Source organism: Leguminivora glycinivorella, chromosome Z (genome assembly GCF_023078275.1).
Source record: "Leguminivora glycinivorella isolate SPB_JAAS2020 chromosome Z, LegGlyc_1.1, whole genome shotgun sequence".
Classification (NCBI taxonomy): Eukaryota; Metazoa; Arthropoda; class Insecta; order Lepidoptera; family Tortricidae; genus Leguminivora; species Leguminivora glycinivorella.
In genome coordinates, this window is record NC_062998.1 from 40,842,509 (window position 1) to 40,865,441 (window position 22,933).

The following is a 22,933-nucleotide window of genomic DNA, read 5'->3' on the forward strand; positions in this document are numbered from 1 at the left end:
TAACAAACTCACAAAACATAATAAACTTTCATCAACTTGAACTTACGTACTCGCCAAACGAAAGACCGAGTAAGTGCCAATTGGATCCCGAACATAGCCGAAGTTTTGAAATCGTGGTTTTTATGAGATTTTCGTTAGCTAATTGTAAAATAAATACGCAGCGTAATCGGCAGTTTTCATACTCATTTTCTATTCCTATATTTAGACAATAGATTTAAATAGTTTTCTATTACGATACTTGCGTTGTATCCGAGAAACGTGGTCCAAAAGTTCTTAAAATTTGTAGGGCGCCATCTCGTTTCTTCCCTCGTTTTTATCCCTTTCTGGTTTTTCGTTTTTATATAAGTAGAAGATATATGAAGAAGATGAAAAACACAAAAAATAAACCTGATTGAATTTGATTTGTTTCCTAGTTGTGTATAAGTGAATAAAGTGAAAATTTTAACTGAGCCATCGGAGTATACTAATAAGTAATATAAAAATTGTATTTTAATATTATTTAATTAGACCCGCCTCACTAGGTTAAAGCGGTCGTCAATTCCTACTGGAACATGAAATGCACAGTAGCTGTTTAGCGGCAAAATGCATACTAAAAAAACAAATAACGTGAATGTAAACATTCGCTTTGCCAATAGAATGTTTTTTTTTTGCGCTACAAAGATGTGCTTAAGCGTACCATGCGGAGATGTGCAGCCGCGTAGCGTCTGTGATTGCCGCCCGGGGCCGATCACCAATTTTGCCGATATGCCGCCCCTCTTATGATCAACATATCTAGATTATTTGCTCATTATACTCGTAGTGCGAGTTGTGCTATCGTTGTAAGGGCTCCGTACACCAGAAGAAGGGCTTAAGCGCCTCGTTTTTTGAAGGCACTTAAATCATTTATGAGAATAATCGATATTCTGAACAATTTCTAAAAAAAACGAAACAGAAATTAATTTAGTTAGATTTCAAGAGATTTGGTAACTCCTTTCAGCAGCAGAGAGTGAAATTTGAGTTTTCTTTCTTTTAAGTCCGACTTACGCTTGACTGTAGGTTTATAATAGGCTTTTCTGTGTAATCCATAGATTGAAGGCTATCTCGTGTATTTTTTCTGTGAATTTTTTACCTATTTTCTTAAATTACTTGACTTATAATTATTTGAGAAAATATTTTTGAAATACTTATAAAAAGCTCTTTCATTTGATATGTACGAGTAACATAATTAATAGAGTTTAAAAAACTTTAATTTTTAATTTTCATTTTCACCAACCAAAAGTGACCCCTACAATTAAATTTTCTTAATTTAAATTGCTTGTCCGTCTTTGGGTCACAGGACATAATTATGTGTGCCAAATTTCAAGTTAATCGGTTCAGTAGTTTTGGAGAAAATTGTCTGTGACAGACGGACAGACCGACGCACGAGTGATCCTATAGGGATCCGTTTTTCCTTTTTGAGGTAATCCAAACCAATAGCTTTTGTCTTTTGTTCCTACTAAAGAAGACTGTCAACCAAATCTTGGTACTAAAAAAACGGCAAATTTAAAAATAGACGGCTCAGCGGCTAGTTAATTTCTTGAAACGCGTGCCTTCCTAAACCTTGGCGTTGGCGGAATCATCGACGACCATATTCTAACACTTCAAAAAAATATTGAAAATATAGGGGCGAAGGTTGTTTTCTCATAGAAAATTTAAATTTCGCGCCTTTTTAGGGTTCCTTACCATAAAGGTACAAATAAAAGGCCCTTATATGGTGCGACTCTGTCCGTCTGTCTGTCTATCACACTATTTAATATCTCGAGGACTACTTAAATTATGCTATCGCTTTGAAATATGCAATACTTATGAACATCGTTAATCTCTACAAATTGAAAGTATATTTTTTTAAATGTATCTTATACTTTTAAACGAGCAATTCTTGTATATTTATTTATTTATTTATTTATATATATATTTATATTTATTTACACTGACGATCTCGGAAACCGCTCTAACGATTTCGCAGAAATTTGTTATGTGGGGGTTTTTGGGGGTGAAAAATCGGTCTAACTTATCCTTAGGTCCCGGAAAACGCGAATTTTCGAGTTTTCATGCGTTTTTCTTCGCGCGCCATCTCGTGTGCAGTAGTTGTACTGTTAAGACAGAATTCTTTCGGTCGATGTAAGTACTATTTATTGCAAACACTAGATGGCGACACAGGTCAAGGCTAAAACGAATAGAAAATACACTATTTGAGTTTTTGTGGCGAAATGCGCGCCATCTCGTGTGGAGTAGTTGTGTTGTTAAGGCTGAGAATTCTTTCGCTCGATGTAGGTACTATTCATTTTTGAACTAGATGGCGACACATGTCAAGGATACGAAACAGAACCGAGCGAAGCTCGGTTGCCCAGATATTTAATATTAATTACAGAAAGTGGCCAAAATAAAAGGGGGGAAAACTATAAATTTCAAATTTACTCGGGCAAGTGGGGTATCGTTACAAAAAACTCAAACTATACATATCAAAACTATTTTTTTTATGGTTTTTTTCTTGTGGAAAAAAAATGTTTTTGAAAAAAAAGAACTTTTTTTTTTACTTTATAAAAAATCCTTCCAGATTTACGTTTTCAATTTGAACACTCTTGCGGGTGTTTATTGTACCTGTATTTTTTACAGAATAAAAATGAAAGTTTTTGCTTTCAAAGAGAGGAAAAATGGTTAAAATCGGTTCACACAATAAACAATTATCCCATAAAAATCATCCTCCATACTAGCTCGCACACATTAGTTTACTTAATTTGCCGAAAGATATCGCTGTACGTTGAACGCTCATTTCCTACATCGCATTTTTCCTGATATAATGAGGTCGCTTCAGGAGCGTCCTTACATGTCGTAAACTATTGAAGTCGAGTTGTGATTTTCTTAAGACGTTGTCTAACAATAAAATTGTATATTCAAATATTACTTATGTGGGAATTGACTCTTGAGGGATTTAGTCAAGTTTGTAGAGTTATATGAATAACATTTTGATGAAAGAAAAAGTGACCAAGTCCTCTGGTGCCTGAGGCTGGAATCTAACCAGCGTACTCTCCAATCGCGGGAAATGCCTCTTTATCCGCTCGGCCACCCAGGTCACAGCTGTCGAGGTCGAAATTATCTCTCATATGAGTAATCTACAAGACTCGATACAAGGACTCGTAGCGCCCTCTGTCCATTCCTAGGGCAGAACGGTATGGTTCTTGCCCCCCGTGTGAACCAAACTCAGGTTGGTTTCGACACAGCTCGAGAGATGGCGCTGCTAAATCAATTCTAATGAACACAAGTTAAATTATAATCTATTGAAAATATTTCAACCTGTGCTGTCTTAAAGTAGTCACACTACTATGTATATAAATTAAAACCGAAATAAATTACACATATGAAAGAAAAAGTGACCAAGTCCTCTGGTGCCTGAGGCTGGAATCGAACCAGCGTACTCTCCAATCGCGGGAAATGCCTCTTTATCCGCTCGGCCACCCAGGTTTATTTCGGTTTTAATTTATATACATAGTAGTGTGACTACTTTAAGACAGCACAGGTTGAAATATTTTCAATAGATTATAATTTAACTTGTGTTCATTAGAACATTTTGATGATTCAACTATTGAAAGTTTGTACGGAACCCTCGGTGGGAGAGTCCGACTCGCACTTGGCCGGTTTTTTTAGTGCTAAAATTTGGTTGACCGTCTAATATTACTCGGTGACCTTAGCACAAAGCTAAAGTATTGTTTACTTACGCACATAACATACGAGAAATATTTCAAACTTGGAACAAAACTATTCAACATTCAATTCAAATTCCAAAATACTTAAAATAGACACTTACCCAATTTGACAATAAGTGAATTGAATATCAATCTACAAATCAAATGTAATATTTTCCAATTATAATTAAACTTAGCACTAAGAAGTAATTGCAGTTTTTAAAATCGAAACTTCGGAATAAAATGACGAATTTTGTTTGCTCAACTCAAGTATTCATCTGTCGTAAGTACAAAAATGTAAAACTCCATTCATTACAAAGTAAGGCTTAACAGTATGATGATAAGGTGTTTTATCGTGTAATATAGCTGCCGCTTAAGCTCTTTCGCCATAGTTTTTCGAACATTCGCCTATAGTTCGTGCATGGAAGCTCGGCGGCTGCTCGGCAGCGCTCGGCCGCTCGCGCCCCCGCCCCGCGTCCCTCGCAGCCGTGGTGCATTCGGCGCCAGCACAAAACAGAGAATTGGCGCGTTTCTCAGCGCGATTTGAAAAATGATGGTCTCATAATTAACAATTTTATTTATTAGGTTCCGTAACAAAAAGGTACAAAGGAACACTTATGGTGCGACTCTGTCTCTATGTATGTTATAATTTTTAATTGCCGATTTTGCCGCCCCCTGTCATGTGCCGCCCGGGGCCATGGCCCCGTGCAAGCCTTCGAAAATCAGAGGCGAGTTGAACTTGACGCCAAGAACGTCGAGATAAAGGCCCGACCACCTGCGGTCATAAACTATACTTATATCGGAGGGGTGCTGACATGCAGTGTCGTACATTCTCTGCGAAAATAGGCTACCTACGTCATACAGGAGAGCTCATGACTGTCGCTCTCAATAGCCATTTACAAACCCAGTCGCTGAGGCCGAAACCGGCCGGGACAGGATGATAAGAATGGCTGAGCATTTGCAAAGCTTTGGAACATGGATATTTAGCCCGAAAAGCCTGAAATCAGAATTTAAACCTGAAGTCTGAGATTTAGTAAATTACATTCAGATATACAATCAGAATTTCAGTATGTAAGAAATATTTATATCTATTTATTAACAGCGTGTGATAATAATTATGATATAAGTAATAGATATTAACAAACGTAAGCTTTGTGAAAGTTAGGACACCTAAGCGTTTAGACAGCAAATATATAGGTATGTCTCAGTCTCAATCCGTTTTTATTCATCGTGACCGTGCCTCTAAAATAAAAAAAAACGCAGAGACTATCTGAGTTTTTCAGTCAATGTCCATGAAATAATGTCAATGGTTGGCCAAAATTGAACACTCACCAATAAACTCTAAGCCAAAAAGTTTCCACGTGCCGCGCCTTGTAACGATGATCACTTGTGGGCACACGTTGCGGTGGATCTGGCGCGCCGTGTAGTGCAGGTAGTGTAGCGCCTCGATGATCTGCGTCAACACATTGAACAATCAGTAATTATTGTATCAGGGTCAAATAATAGATTCAGATTCAGATTCAGAAATTTATTTGCTGAAACATGCTTACAATAAGGTCTTAATACTAGGTATAACAGTTCTACATGTTTGGTCATAGAGACATGCAAATATTTTGTAGTGTAATGTGTGTCGCATGCATTAATTTAATGTCTACTTACATATTAATTAGACAATCTTATAACTATCATTATCATTACTATTAATATATTATGTGTCATTCAGATATTCCTGAATACTGTAGTAGGCCTTAGAAGCTAAAAAGTTATACAAAGCTTTTTTAAATTCATGAACGCTCTCAAGTTTTAAAATGTTAACTGGTAATTTATTATAAATTCGGGGTGCCATACACAAAATACTTTTTGATACAAAAGCTGTTTTGGATGATTTATAATTAATTTTCTCCTGTTGTCGCAGACTGTTAAATTTAGTGAACTGATGTAAATTACATTTGACATACATTGAAATTTCATAAACATAAAGACACGGTAGAGTCAATATTTTGAGTGTAATGAAAAGTTCCTTGCAAGATTCCATGGTTCGAGTACCGCATACAGATCTCAAACATTTATTTTGACTCAAGAATGCCATTTCCCTGTCAGTTGCATTACCCCAAAACATAACGCCGTATCTTAGTGTCGCAGTTACGTGCGCATAGTAAGCCGTTAGCACTGCTGTTTGATCTACAACCTTTCTTAAATTATACAGTGCATAACTAAATTGATTCAATTTACTACATATATTGTCAATTTGATTTCTCCATGTCAAACTACTATCTAAGCTTAATCCTAAAAATTTCGTGGAGTCAGTTTCAAAGATTCTTTGATTTTGATAGGTTATTGTTAATTCATGTGTATTACCCAAGTTACCCAAGTTATCCAAGTATACTATAAAAATGCCTAACTAAACTATTCTACGCAGTCATACATTCTAAAATGTAGGTACCGGCTTGCAAAACACCTCTAAAATAGTTCACCTAGTGAACGAATTCACTTAATGCAGAGCAATCCTCTACATATGTTTGTGACTAAAACTACCTTGCGAGTTTCGATAGCAGCAGTTTCTGAACTAGTTGAAATGTCCACAATGTACATTCCCGAAATAAAACGACCGTAGGTTTTCCAGTTTTTCCCATCCGATAGCGGATTAGTGTTACTACCAATCCTTTATAAAATCCTGCTCGAGGTTTTAATCTAAAAAGTTTTTTTCAAAGGTGTGAGCGTTTGCGACTTTAAAATATAATGACTAATATACTGCACATTGGGCATTTAGCTAAAGTTGCGTTTTTAATCGGGCGGCAAGAGGTTATATGTATACATAATGAGTGTATACCAGTAAACAGACGAAATTCAAAAACATCCTGGGGATCGATTTTTGAATTTCGAACGCACGAATTCGCCGTTCGAATGTCAGTGGAAAACGACGGAATGCTATTTTTGAAAAGGACAGCTCTGCTAGTAATTTTAAAACTAGTGGCAATGACCACTCGTTTTCGATTCTGTTAGTAGAATTTAAATCGCTAGTAGTGGAGATATTATTGAACGAATTTCACAAAATCGAATGGTCGAGATTCAAAAATTGGCCTCCTGATATCGGACCAGAAATGTAAAAAAAAACTTAATACATTTTACACCTTTCATAAATTTTACATATCACACATCTGTGAAAAGATGATTAAGTAAGTTTAAGTAAAATTGTAGTTTATGTAAAGTGACTTTGAATATCATATTAATCTGTAAATAGGTAACTATTATTATTTCTAGTTTAAGTATATTGTATAATGTTGCGATTATAAGACTTGTACTTAATCTTACCTAGCCTCACAAAAACCCTGGTTCAACTTCAAAGTTTGTTTTAAAATAAATGAACAGTTCTCTTCCTGGGAGGTAAACAACTTATCCAATTTGGGACGAAATTTTGTCGTCGGCTGAATTTTTTAAATACAAGTCACCTAACTTACCGGTCCTGTCAGTATTGATTTGAGCAAACTTATGCATCCGTATATCTGCCAAACTTAATTAAATTTCGCTAAACACAAACAGATCAAAAGTTAGATGAAAACAACCGTTATTAGTGAAAAGACTTTTTTACAATAACATTTTTATTGACTTTCCGACAGTCTGTTGTACTAAAGTGCTATATTTCTCTACCGTTTTCATTACATTTCACCTACTCAAAGGTTAGCTGGAAGAAATCCCTTATAAGTAGGCCTAAGTTCACAACGTCAAATAGAAATGTTCAGTGACAGAATAAACTAACCAACTTAGAGTCTGCAAATACATTAATCGGTAGCCTTGTACACAATGATACTTGGTATTGGCTTCGTGCGAAGTGCATGGAGGGGGTAAGCAAAGCGATCGCAGTGCTTGCGGTGGTCAAAATCGACACTGATTGTGGTTGTCATCTATCAAAACTCATAATAAAATATAATACAATATGTAATGTTTGATATGGGGCATCAATGTTGTTTCGTTGTTAATTGTAAAAATAATGGCATAAACTTTGCACGTTCTATGCGTTTCTTAGAGCACACTGGAAATTGGATCAAAGAACTAAATGGATAGCTACGGTGAAAAGAAAACGTAAGTGACATGTCAAAACAAACCATTATAATAAATTATATTTAAGCTTTGTTTACCTTAATATTGTTCAATACGCTGTTAGTGTTTTTCCTACCGTAAAAGATTATGCTTAAAGATTCAGGCCTAGCCTGGGAATAGGCCCGTGTCGGATATTTCTGCAGCCGCGGACATGACTAGGTACTTACGTTTAGATTTGTTTTATATGGCATTAACGGGACGGAGGTTTAGCGAATACCATGTCACTAGCTCGAAGAACTTGTACCATTACTCCTATGTTCTTCAAGATTCCTTATATGCCCTGCCAGCACCAATTTATTGACTCTTTCTGTAGTCTGGGGTTGGAAGTTTATACCGTGAGTAATGCTTTGGAAACTGATTTTTGGTATTATATCCATGTCTTTATAATCTATCTACCTAAATTACACTTGAAATAGTAGCTCTTGTTATTCGATTTATTTAAAATTAACGAAAAATCGTTAAAATATAATGTTTGTTTACATGTAATTTTTTGACATTTTCCACTTCAAGTTCACATGGTAGTGGGCGTAATTGTCATGCACGTAGCCAATATTAATATCCTCTATTTGTATAAATAGCATTATTTGGTAATAAATTGGGTACGTGTTAGGAAAACACAGTCAGTTATTAGATTAAGTAATTGCATTTGAAAATTTAAAGAGTTAAATAGCCATTTCAGTATCTCATCCTCCTTGAATTATCCCGGCATTTGATACAGCTCATGGGAGCCTGGGGTCCGCTTTGACAACTAACCCTAAGATTTGGCGTAAGCACTAGTTTTTACAAAAGCGACTACCATCTGACCTTCCAACCCGAAGGGTAACTAGGCCTTATTGGGATTAGTCCGGTTCCCTGATGGTTCAGCGACTGGCAAATATCAAATGACATTTCGCATTTAAGTTCCGAAAAACTCATTGGAACGAGCCGGGGTTCGAAGGTCGAACCCGCGACCTCTGGATTGAAAGTCAGTCGTTTCAGTATATAATATAAGTAATTATACTAGAAATCCGTACAAATTTGATTGTGCAAAAGCGATATTCATGCACAGTTGCACGACCCTAATTAAAGCATAAGTAGTTAATTTAGAATTGGTACGCGATGGGAGGAATTTAATTTTTAAATGAAAAGAAAAAAGTAAACAATATTTTTTATTGCAGAATATAAAAGATCGTTTATTAATTTATAGCGTGTCACATATATTTCAATCATTCAGTATGTTTATGCACAAAATTACGGACTTTTCTGAAAATAGTATTCATCATCCTCTGAACAAGATTTTCATCCATCTTTTTTGTCTGTTGATTCCGTGTGGACCGCAAGGAGTGGATATTTTGCCACTATTATTTAATTGTCCTTTAATGAAATAATGATTTGGGCAATAATTATTGCCTAGTAGTTTTCTGGAAATTCAACAATTTAGCAATCATTGACCCAGACCAAGGGGATTTTTCACGTATTTGTTCACAGTGCATTTTCGCCGGTCAACGTCCATCATCAATAACTTACAAACGCAAAAAGTTAGATCAACCAAATTTCTAATAAAGAGTTATCAACGTATTAAAATTAAGATGTGATTATCAGTTTTTTTTAATTTTTAAATATATTTTTTTTATTCGTCGCTAAACGCGTGCCAATACTATGTTAACTATGCTTTAGACATAATTTTAAACATATTTACTAGGGATGTACCGACTATTGATTTGGCCGACTAGGCCGACTACCGACTAGTCGGCGCTTGGGTGGCCGATTAGTCGGCCGACTAGTCGGCTAGTCGGCCAGAACATAATTTTCGATAAATTCACATTTTGAATGTCATTATTGGTCCTTCGTTCGCGCTTTTCATGATTTTTTACAGATGTTCAAAGGTTCATGACAATATTTATATACATTTTCCATTTTTAACAACCGGCTTGGCTTAGTGGGTAGTGATATCCTGCCTATGAAGTCGATAATCCTAGGTAGGAAATTTATTTCTGTGGTGATAACAGATATTTGTTGTTATGACAAAAAAAGGAATTACTAATAGCAACATAATACAAACATAATTTTCAGCTGGTAATTTAATTTTGTACTGTTTTTCTATCACTAATGAAGTGCCGACTAATCGGCCCTTTTTGCCGACTAGTCGCCGACTAATCGCCGACTACAAATGCGGCCGGATAGTCGGCTTTCCCGACTAGTCGGCGACTAGTCGGTACATCCCTAATATTTACCTACTTTGATAAAGTATTGACTTCCAAAGATCCTTTTGTTGGAGATTAAGACGATACGGTAGCGGTCAATTCTTCATACGAACGCTCTCGACTATTTCCTCCCTGGTTTTTGAAGATAGAGCAATGATTTTTTCAACACAGGTTGTTATTATTTTTATCTGTGTCGGACCGTTTTGATTTTTTTGATATTCTACTTTTTAAAGACTCTAGAGCCAATCAAAAATTTCCAAAAACGGCCTTTTTCATTGTGGCGCAAAAAAAGGTGTGATACTCAAGATTGGTAACAATTAACCAAAAAAGCTAAACCGTCCGATATAGATTATTTAATTGTTATTCAGACTCTCAAATTTCGTTCCGATTGATTAAGTTTTGAAGGAGGAAAGAGTCGAGAGCGGAACCTCGATTTTAAAGATTTTTTTGAAATATATTTTGACTGAGTTGTTCTTAATGGACAATTTTTTTTCGATAAATCTAGTTAATAACACTTGTATATTTAACTAAAATTCCCAAGTTGAAAGGGGGGCTCCTTTCCATTTTAGCATTATCGCTACCGTATCCTCTTAAGTAAATCTTAAAATCCATTGCGGGCGAGCGCTAACGTCTCCTGGGTGCAGCTACTAAAAGGGCGGATAAACTTAGTAGACCCGTCTCCATGGAGACGCGTGCGGCCGCACTTCGTAACAATATGTGGCTTTCACACAAAGAAGGTCCTTATGCTTCTATCAGAATGGATGTTTTGAAAGAAAGAAAGAAAGAAAATACATTTATTGCCACAACACCGAGTGAGTACAAGGAAAACATTATAAATACCTAATCTAAATATTAGACTACTGTAACTTAATTATTGTATTAACGTAACATTAACATTTGTTGTTGTGACAAATGGTTTGAGCGTCAGCATGATGCTGAACAGCGTCGACACAACATGAGTGACACTGCAGCGCTGTTTTTCAACCCAAACCATAATAAAAACTAAATATTTTCGAGTTAAATGAAATGAAATTAGCTCCAAAAAAGAAAACATTTTAAGCACCAATGTAAAGAAATAAAAACGATTTATACAATAAAAACATAAAGTTCTGAGTTTAGCCATTTTTCATACCTCTAGGTACGTACATTTGCCATTTCCTTTTGTTTATTAAATATGAAATGCTTGCAGTGCTTTTTAAACGTAATCAAAGACCGCTTTAAATCTTTGCTGCTCATCCATAACTAAACCCAGATTTCTAGCCTCGGTAACTCTCTCTAGCACTTCATTGTTTATAGATATATTTATATTCTTACTAATAACACTTTTTACTTGCTGTTTAGTTCCCATTACTAAATATTTCGTTTTGGCCGCATTTAAGACGAGTGAATTTTTATGTGAACACTTATTAATATATATAATAATATAATAGGTCATTATTTAGTTCAATGACAGCAAGTTCTGAGTCCTTGGCGTAAAAAGACTTATAAATTTCTGTGTCGTTTGCATAGAGATGAACTTTGCTGTGTTTTACAACATTTACTAGGTATATCCGCGGTAAATGCTACAAATAGAAGAGGGCTGAGTATTGAACCCTGTGGCACACCTCGGCTTAACTCCATTACTTGTGACACTATGGGATTTCCGTTTTGATCTTCGGATATTACTCGCTGCTTTCTTTTAGTGAGGAATGATTTACACCATTGTAGAGCATTATTTGACAATGTTGGAGTTGGAGGGAGGATATTATTTATACATATAAATGCGGGCACAGTATAATAAAAAGTACTATCGTACAGTATGGCCACTCCCGCTCCCCGCTGAAAGGGCCGCCCACCCCCTCTCGGTTACCTCACAGTTACCGCCTGTCAAAAACTTGAACAGTCGACCTGTCATATTTCACTCATACAAGCATAGTACGCGTTCACCTACACGAGCTTAGACTGTGTGCTAGGAACGCGCCTCTTTTATATATTTGATCGCGAGTGACCGCGGTGTGATGCGGGTGTCCTCACTGACTGATTGACGGACTGACTGACTGATTTATCAACGCAGAACCGAAACAAATAAAATTAGAAATTGCATTTATAAAGTGTACAAGAAATAAGAAGAAAAAAGAGGATGAAACTTTCAAAAGTTTGTATGATGATATTGATGATCAAAATTATTTTGAGCTAGGAATTTAAAACGATATTAATAAATAAATATGAATGAAAAGTAATTTAAGCGTTTCTCGAAAGAGGATGAAAGTTTGTATGGGGGTCTCAAGATTTATTTTGTAGTAGGAACTTGACACTTGGTAAAAAGTAATAAGAATAGAAGAAATGCAATTTTAGCGTTTTTGGATATTCATTCCCTAAAAAGGGGTAAAAAGGGAGATGAAAGTTTGTAACACATTTTATTTTATTATAGGAACTTAAAACTAAAATTTAATTCAAGAATAGTGGTTTCTGGTTTATTGAAAATTCATGCTTTAAAGGGCGATTAAAGTTTTATTATAAATTCAATATTTAACATATAATTGAAACAATACCTAGTTAAGAAACTGGTAAATCTAAATCGGCCAATACATTCATTTTGAGAAAGTAATCCACGCGCAAAAGTTCTTCGAATATTTTTTTTTTCATTTATTGTTAAAGTATTTTTTGACAAAACCACCAAATTTTTTTTACAAACTTACTTTTAGCAATAACTTACTCGATAACAGGGTCTTGAAATAACAGGGCCAGTTCAACAATTATCCGTATTGAACGCGGCTGAATGAAAATCCGCCGGAATGTATTTGGTGCCATACGTTATTAGCCATAACGTAATATGAAGGATTATACAACCGAACTGTTATATTGATAACGGGTGGTGTAAGCGTTTACAAGGGATTAGATCGATCAATAACAATGGCGTGGGTTTCTATTCCACACGCGCTCAGCTTTCAAACACAAAGATCTTTATTGTTAGGCATAAGAGTATGTACACAAGAGACTTGATGATAGTATGCATAACTTGATTAATAGAATTGTGGGATTAGTTAAATAAAATAATAAATAGAAGTATTTTATATAACAGTATAAATATAGGTGCGATCGAAATTAGGGTTTCTGCTCGAGAGTCTCGAACTCGAGACTTCTCGAGAATTTCGGCTTCATTCGAGACGAGAAAAAAATGACAGGTACTCGAGACGTCTCGAGGCCCGAATGTAAAGTACGACCTGAAGTGAAATGCAACTTTTTACCTTCTGCCCGGTCTCATCGCGGTGGGGACGGTGTCGAACGGCGGTTATAAATTATAACGAGATAAAGCGATCTAACCTCTCATTCCAACGTAAGCTGGCAGCGACTTTGGCTAGTTTTGACAGCCTCATGTGTTTTTTTTTTTTTTTTATATATACTACGTCGGTGGCAAACAAGTATACGGCCCGCCTGATGTAAAGCGGTCACCGTAACCTATGGACGCCTGCAACTCAAACAGTGTCACATGCGCGTTGCCACCCCATTAGAAACTTGTACATTCCCTTTTGCTGTGTTAAGTACACAGTAAAAAGGAGTGTACAAGTTCTAAGGAGGGTTCGGGTTGCCGACGACTCAAAGGACAATAAACGGAACAAGTTAGTTCCGTAAGTCCTCCCGTCATCAGCACACCGCACCCTCGTTGAGCTCTGGCAGCCTTACTCACCGACAGGAACACAACACTATGAGTAGGGTCTAGTGCTATTTGGCTGCGGTCTTCTGTAAGGCGGAGGTACTACCCCAGTTGGGCTCTGCTCTAGATTCGAGCGAGACAATATCCGCTGTGCTGTGCCCTACCACACAAAGCGGAATATCATCCGCTATGCTCTACCTCCTAATTTAAAAGCAATTCGTCATTACAAAAAAGTCAGCGCGTTTATGTATCTTGGGTCATTGATAACCTGCGAAGAGTGCTATGGCTAACTTCGACAAGATTTGGAAGAACAGAGGAATCCGACGTAAAATTATTTGCGATTATTTCAATAATCTCGATATTTATGTATTATGGACTTGGACCCCGAAAAGTTTTGATGTGGCTAAGATTGACTCTATTGAGATGTGGTGCTGGCGAAGACTGCTACGAGTATAACTTGAAAAGCTAGAAGAACTAACAAACATCTCTATTTTGCAAGAACTGAATATCACCACACGGCTCTCCAAAATATGCCAAGAGCGACCCTCAGATTTTTCGGACACATTATGAGAGCACCAATGCATAATATGGCGAATTAATGGTAAACATTCTTGGGGTGGGGCTCGTAAGAGATGGTCTGACTGTGTGAAGAAATCGTGTGGCGACACTGGCGACAACGTATACTGTGCAGTCCACATGGATTATGACCGCGTTCAATGGAGACACGCTACTTGTGGTCGCGATCCTCGGCAATGAGGAAACGAGGAAGAAGAAGAATTTATTTTAAACGTTTAATTTCAATGACATTATGATTTAATACATGAAATTTTAATTTACTTAACCCGTGCACAGGCGGGGAAGTTAAAGGATTAGGTATTATTTTCAAGACTATAATTGTAGTTTTCTTGTTAAAATTTGATTTATATTTAATTCAAAGAAGATTTTTATTGCTCTTACGCATTTTTTTATTAGTGTGGTGTAATAAAAACTACTAATCATATTGTTTATTATTTTATCAAAATTTTACCATTTATAAAAAAAGACTCGAGACTCAAGAAGACTCGAGACTTTGGGCTCGAGATTTCTCGAAACTTGAGACTTCTAATAGGTCGAGAAATCAGAAACCCTAATCGAAATATTTCGGGCTAGAACTATGTGGCGGTTATAATATTTATTACAGCTATTTATATATATATATAAATAGCTGTAATAAATATTATAACCGCAATATATAAATGGTAAAATTTTGACAATTCGAGTCGCTCGTCGTTGGATGCGGTCCAGAGTGAAATATTAATATTATGTTACAGTATTTCACTCCAGCCCACCGCCTTCAGCTCTATAAGGCGCAGGTTCGCCCACACATGGTGTACTGTTCTCATCTATGGGCAGGGGCACCTCAGTACCAGCTTCTCCCTCTGGACCGCATCCAACGACGAGCGACTCGAATTGTCAACTGCCAGCATATCTCCGATCGGCTTGACCCCTTGGCGCTGCGTAGAGATGTGGCCTCGCTCTGCATTTTCTATCGCATGTATAACGGGGAGTGCTCCGAGGAATTGTTCGGATTAATCCCTACCGCTTCTTTCCGCCATCGCCCTACGCGACAACATTTCCATCGTCATCATCTAGATGGCTGGCAGTCCTCAACTGTGCGTTTCTCCAGAAACTTCCTGCCCCGCACAGCTAAACTGTGGAATGAATTGTCGCCTGCGGTATTTCCGGACCAATACGACCTTCAAATCTTCAAGAAAAGAGCGTACACCCATCTTAAAGGCCGGCAACGCACCTCCAACACCTCTGGTGTTTCGGGTGTCCATGGGCGGCGGTGATCGCTTACCATCAGGCGACCTGTCTGCTCGTTTGCCTCCTATCCCATAAAAAAAAAATAATAATAATAAAGTTAGTGCTAAGTAGGTGCCCTAACTTCTTGTATGCTTGCAGCGAGCTAGCGAAAACCGGGCTCTCGGGAAGTTTTGCACGCCAAACAACGCGGATGAGTTTTCTAGAGTCAAATTATTACTTGGAATAAACCAATGGTCTGCAATATGAACCCACTAGAAAGAAAATCGCAAGCATTCTAGAAATGTCACGAGATTCTGTAAGAAAACAATTGAATAACAAGTAACTGACAACTACTACGCTATTCTTATAAACAGGTATATAGATATTTTTCTGGCGCGAACGAAGTGACACTAGTGACTTCCTTCCGATATCGATAACTTACATTATAATATGTACCTATATTAATTATTATAATTATGTCATTAATTATTACTGTGGCACTGAATCTTGAGTAGTTTCATGTGCTCTGTCTACCCAATTTAGGGAATATAGGCTTGAATTTATTTAAGATTTAACATTATTACATTATGTTAAGATTTTAGAGAATATTATTAGGGGCAATTAGTAGAGCAATTAGGGGCAATGAACCAGTGAGCTACAACTTCGGCCCTGTCGTCACTTTCCATCAGGGGGGTTACCATGACGTACTAAAGACGTTCAGTTTAGGTTGAGAGAAAGGGACACAGCTATAGCAGTTACATAGCTCCGTCCCTCTCTCTCAACCTAAACTGAACGGCTTTAGCACGTCATGGTAACGTCCTCAAATGTGACTAAGGTCAATCACTGGCCAGTTTATAATAAAAAAAACCTTATGTAAGTAAGGCTATTTATCGATAAAGGATTGTCGATGTTTTTATTTTGCCAAGCACTTAGGTACAACTTGACGTTTGTGCCAGAAAAATATCTAGGTACAGTCGACTACAAAGAGATGTATCCATTTTTTCACCTTATTACAATGCAATAAGGTGAAAAAGTGGATACATCTCTTTGTAGTCGACTGTACCTATACTTATAAAACAAGATATCACCATTGCTGTCCAATTACTTAGCTTCATATGATGACTGTATGCGCCTACGTAAGTTGTAATCATTTATAAGTACTTCTAACTCCAAGTTTACTGACGAAATAACAAAATATTATCTTATACTTTTAAACGAGCAATTCTTGTATATTTATTTATTTATTTATTTATTTATTTATATATATATTTATTTACACTGACGATCTCGGAAACCGCTCTAACGATTTCGCAGAAATTTGTTATGTGGGGGTTTTTGGGCGTGAAAAATCGGTCTAACTTATCCTTAGGTCCCGGAAAACGCGAATTTTCGAGTTTTCATGCGTTTTTCTTCGCGCGCCATCTCGTGTGCAGTAGTTGTACTGTTAAGACAGAATTCTTTCGGTCGATGTAAGTACTATTTATTGCAAACACTAGATGGCGACACAGGTCAAGGCTAAAACGAATAGAAAATACACTATTTGAGTTTTTGTGGCGAAATGCGCGCCATCTCGTGTGGAGTAGTTGTGTTGTTAAGGCTGAGAATTCTTTCGCTCGATGTAGGTACTATTCATTTTTGAACTAGATGGCGACACATGTCAAGGATACGAAACAGAACCGAGCGAAGCTCGGTTGCCCAGATATTTATCACTAATTTGATACATCGTCATATGATTTCATTTGACTGCAGTTTGATAAAGGTTCCATTATAATTATGTATTTCGGTGTTCTAAGCCCTTATACTTAGGTTTACTTAAATGTATTCCTTGGACGAGTGAGAATAGTGAGATAAACTGTTAAAACGGCGAAAATGAACAAAAAGTGGATCAGTTCAGAATTGATTACCCTAACAAGCTGATAATCTTATGTATTAGATATTATTAGACGTATGTGGATTCAAATACCGTTGTGTAGATTAAAGTCCATTGAATAGATCAACTGAATCGAATCAGTATGTCGTTACGTGCTTAAAGATGGATTATGGGATTAACGGGGCCTTTGGCGTCGGTAACGGAGTCCCTTACAAAGGCTGTCTCACATTATTAACCCGTTCATTAATTAGACCATGCTTAAAATAATATACATAGGTCGGAACTAACTAATGTGAGACCATTGAGCAGAAAATAAAGGTAGGTTGTGACACTACGTTGCAAATTAATAATCTAATATTATACCGTAGGCACAAAAAAAACACATTATTGAATTCTGCTTATTTTATTCAATAACGCAACTCAGTAAGAGAAAATGAATAAGCTAGAGATGGGCCGAATATGGACTTTGCCGAATACGAATATTCGGCCGAACATTCGGTTCAGCTTTTACCGAACCGAACATTCGGCCGAATATTCGGTTACGCCATATTTTTAAAGAGGATGTTGAGATTAAAACTATTAAATGATTGATAATGGTTACATGTGTTACTACAACTATGTTTTTATGATTTAGTGGATAACTAAAACTTAGTTAAAACAACTCTGAACTCTTCTCAACTCTTAAACTACGGTTTTTAACTTTTTTACAAAACAATTGTATTTATATTTTGACGCATAGGATTCTCTCTTTTTAGCAGTTCCTTGAAAAGCTACTAACATAAGAGCTCATTATTCAATGGAATACGTAAGATCTTCATTAGTTATTTACTTTGTTTATTCGGTAAATATTCGGCAAAGCAACCGAATAATTCGGCCGAATACGAACATTGAAAAACTTGCCGAATATGCCGAATACCGAATATTTACCGAATATTCGGCACATCTCTAGAATAAACCTACAACTCTGCGCCCGAAATCAAACGTTATTAAATACAAAACGTTGCTTCCTGTCGAGTCAAAGAGCTACCTACTTATTATTGATTGTGAAAGATACTTATTATTGATATACATTACATGAAAATAGTACATTACGATACAAGTGCGTAAAAAAGGAAGTTCGAAACGAGTGTCAATAAATTAAAAAACGACCGAAGGGAGTGTTTTAACCAGTTTGACTCCTGTCAACTTTTGGCAATGTACAGTCAGCCAAAAGAGTGGTTTACTTGGTAGAGTCGAAAAGTGGTAAACCACTTTCTTGGCTGACTGTACGACGTAAATACTAGTCGTGTACTAGTATGAGATTTTATTGTCGTGCACACATGTGTGGCACACTTCTGGAGGCTCTGCTAGCGCAATGACCTGATGAGAGGTACTTCATTTTAAAAATACCTGGATATTACAAGAATTATAAATAAACATCTGTTCCATGCTGCTGAGGTGCACGATCACCACCTAGGGTGCATGTAATGAGAACGAGCACAAAAGACCTTAACAATAGAAGGCCTTTGTTAATTAACAAATAACAGAGAAACAAAAAAAACGGCCTCGGGTCGGGCAATTAACAAAGTACACCGTGCACTTGAATTACGCACCAATTTGAAGTGGGCCTAATTATAACAAAAGGTATGAGCCCTATTGTTAAGTTTCGAGTGCCATCGGGCCTTCGTATTTGAAATGGACTATACCTATACACTAAGCATAACTTTGCCACAGAGAAGAAAAAGTTGAATTAATATTATAAATTCAATGTTGTTTTAAAACAATGTTGTTCATTGCACCAATAAATTGCTCCGATATTTAGAATAAGATGATACTCGTAATTGTACATTGTTGGCTATTTAAAAGTGCTTATTGTAAGCCTATTTGAATAAATAATATAATTATTGAATTTGGATTTGAATTTAATATTAACAGAATAAGACTTATTTTACTAATCAACTCAATCACCTTAAAGGTGATACCATGGTACCTTATCATGGTACCTAAAGTTCAAATTATTGTGCTAATTTTCATGCACAAAGTCTACTTTTCAGCGACACACGCAATAGCAAGATATGTATAGGTATGTCATTTCCAATAACTATGCTTACCCATGAAATACCATTAAGTATATAAATAGCTATATACATTAGGGTGGAGCGAATTTAAAACTTTTGGAAATATGCAATTGAATACCACTCAAAGAATGCCTAATTTTATGTAGATTCCGAGAAAAATAATTTAAAAAATCTAGCTATATACTTTTGGCCCTCTACCATTGATTTAATAAAATAATATTGATATTTACTTGTAAAATATATTTTTTTTTAATTTTACATATTTTTTTTACATTCATATATTAAACAACACCTTTGGTATTGAAAATGATTTTAATTTCAGTTTTTTTTACTTTAAAACATTTTTTTTCTGAGACCTAAATTGACTATAAACTTGGAATTTTCCAAAAAATCCTATTTATATATAACTAGTGCTTAAAATATATTCTAAGCATGTGACAGAAAAGCTATCAATCGAAATAAACTCATAGCACATTGAACAACATAACTGTCCAACCAAAATTTTTGGTTATAACGCATCAAAGTATGCTTAAATTGCCCAATTAACGCCTAAAATGTCACTTTTGGTCATCATGTAAAAATAGGAAAAATCAAGAGAAATGCAAAAACCCAAAGCATTTTATTTATATCTAAAGATGTCCTTTCATATAAAATACAACCCAAAAAATATACTGTACTCGTTACTTCGTTTATCGTATTTCGCATGATAACGTGATTATCGAGTTAAAAATGAAATATTGGAATATATTTTTATTATTTTTTAATAAATTTAAACATTATTATGGTTAAATTCACTTAATAACAGGTTTTTTTATATCATAAATTAATAATAAAAAGTAAAAATTGACATCAGACATATTTAATTTATTTGTTAATTTTACCTATTTTTTTTTTGCTTTTACGGCTGGTAGAGGGCTAAAAGTAGTACTTAATTTTAAATTTGATACCGGAAATATAATCTACAATTTTTTCCGCAACTTTCGATACCTATTCCGTTATGGATTTTTAATTTTTAGTTTTCTCCATACAAGCACGCTCCACCCTAATATACATACCTACCTACAGCTGCGGTTACCCGTTTTATTAAAGTTGACGTTCACTAACGCTATAAATCTTAATAGCAATATGTCACATAATGTTATTTCAGGCTGCCAAACGATGTGAATGAATATTTTTCCGACGGTATTATAACTTTCATACCGATAAATTTTGCCCTAGCTTTATAAATAAATATATAGATTGAGTGGGCAGTCACTTGCGAACGAATGTTTCTGGAAATAGTTAGCTAAGGCGCTTGGAGCTTTAGGGCGTTATTACATTGGGGAGAACCGAGAGTTGCGCGCTCGAGACGAAGTCGCAGTGCGCTCGCCTCGCTTTCAACTCGCTCACAGCTCGCCCAGCTCTATAAGTATGAAGCGACAGTGAATAACCTCGCTATGCTCGCGGTCCAATATTGGAATCTTTCGCTTGCGCCCCTTTTAAAACAAATAACTTTTTCCCTTTGGTTTACAGAACGATGTTTACCTTGCAGTTTTTTATATGAGATAGGAGTCAAACGAGCAGACAAAATACACCAATTTTCGGAAATAAAAATACACTGACATAATGAAATGACACACGTTTGTTAACATCGTTCAGAATACTACAATCCTCGCCGTAAATATACTAGTATAATTTTGTTTTGTCTTTATATTTTTGTTTTGCTATAAAGATTCCCTATATGCCTGATTCGCTTTATTTATACTCTCATCCGCAACGTACCGCAAACGGTTATATTTTGTGTGAAAGTTTTATTTTATTTTATTTTATTTATTGGAGAAACAAACAGGAATAAATGTACATAAAACATAACATTTGAGTGGGTATAGATAAACATACATCTACCCCCTTAAAAGTTCTCACTAAAACATATGGGTTATAAAATACTTAACACTACACTAACATTAACAGTAGGTGTTCTAAACTAAAATTAAATTTAAATTTAAATCATGCTTAGTTTGAATTGACGAAGTTTATAGTAGGGTACTTGCCTGATCTTAAAATAAAATAATTTTCATCATGCACGAAATAAAGAACCAGAAAATTATAAGAGAAGAAAAAGTAGTTAAATTTTAAGGTCAATATCTATTTAGTTTTATAAAGGAAATAAGTTGACCGTGACTTCATTACATCAAATTTTCATGTAATTCTAATTGAAAAACTTGCCGAATATGCCGAATACCGAATATTTACCGAATATTCGGCACATCTCTAGAATAAACCTACAACTCTGCGCCCGAAATCAAACGTTATTAAATACAAAACGTTGCTTCCTGTCGAGTCAAAGAGCTACCTACTTATTATTGATTGTGAAAGATACTTATTATTGATATACATTACATGAAAATAGTACATTACGATACAAGTGCGTAAAAAAGGAAGTTCGAAACGAGTGGCAATAAATTAAAAAACGACCGAAGGGAGTGTTTTAACCAGTTTGAATTGACGAAGTTTATAGTAGGGTACTTGCCTGATCTTAAAATAAAATAATTTTCATCATGCACGAAATAAAGAACCAGAAAATTATAAGAGAAGAAAAAGTAGTTAAATTTTAAGGTCAATATCTATTTAGTTTTATAAAGGAAATAAGTTGACCGTGACTTCATTACATCAAATTTTCATGTAATTCTAAACATAGCAAACCGTTTTGACAGTTCTTAAAGATAAATTTAAAGATAAATTTATTTGATTAATCGGATAGTAGCCTATTTAGCCTGATCACGTGAGACTATATTTAATATCATGCTTTTAAATGAACTTTTTTTCGTATTGAATATATCAACCGAAACGAAGCGCTTGTTATAAGTGTTGCACATACGGCGCAAGGGTGCTCGCACACCGGCATTGTTGGAGGATGTGGACACGGCGAACAGGGCGGCGGAGCGCGAGGTGGGACGAGACGGTACACGGAAGTTTATTTGTTCTAAAAGCTCTATACTGTTGTAATGACCTCTACAAATGTTATATCATGTCATTGCGTCAGGGGTAAGTAATACGAGATATAAGAACGTATCGTATATTACTTATAAAATATACGCTCACTTTGTATAAGCTTGTTCAGCATAACGTTCACTGGATATAATGCTCAAAATCGATAATAGCAAATCATCTAATTTCGAAGTGGATAATGTTCATTCTCTATAATATCAGTGTATATAAAGATTAATGTATATAACGTTAGGGATACCTAATATTTATAACATATATTAATCAATTATTCTAATATCAAAAGGTGTAATGTTCATAATATCTAAGATCTATGTTTATAACCTTTGGGATACCTAATATTAATAACCTATATTTTTCAATTAATCTAACATCAAAAGGCGTAATGTTCATTCTGTGTGTAAGATTTTAAATGCATAATAACCTAACCTAACCCACTTTCTTAGCAACAGTTTTGTGTGGGGGTCGCAATTCTAACCTAACCTAAACCTACTCTCTTAGCAACAGTTTTGTATGGGGGTTGCAGTTCTAACCTAACCTAAACCTACTTTCTTAGCAACAGTTTTGTGTGGGGATCGCAGTTCTAACCTAACCTAAACCTACTTTCTTAGCAACAGTTT

General features: G+C 35.7%; 1 protein-coding gene across 1 annotated transcript in view; it reads right to left on the reverse strand.

Moving 5' to 3' along the window:
* The window catches only part of LOC125240490 (SCY1-like protein 2), a 202,238-nt gene that overhangs the window by 40,652 nt on the left and 138,653 nt on the right, over positions 1-22,933 (reverse strand). The window contains exon 6 of the mRNA XM_048148384.1: positions 5,034-5,154. Within this exon, the coding sequence (XP_048004341.1) occupies positions 5,034-5,154 (121 nt within the window). The remainder of the gene's footprint in view (positions 1-5,033; positions 5,155-22,933) is intronic.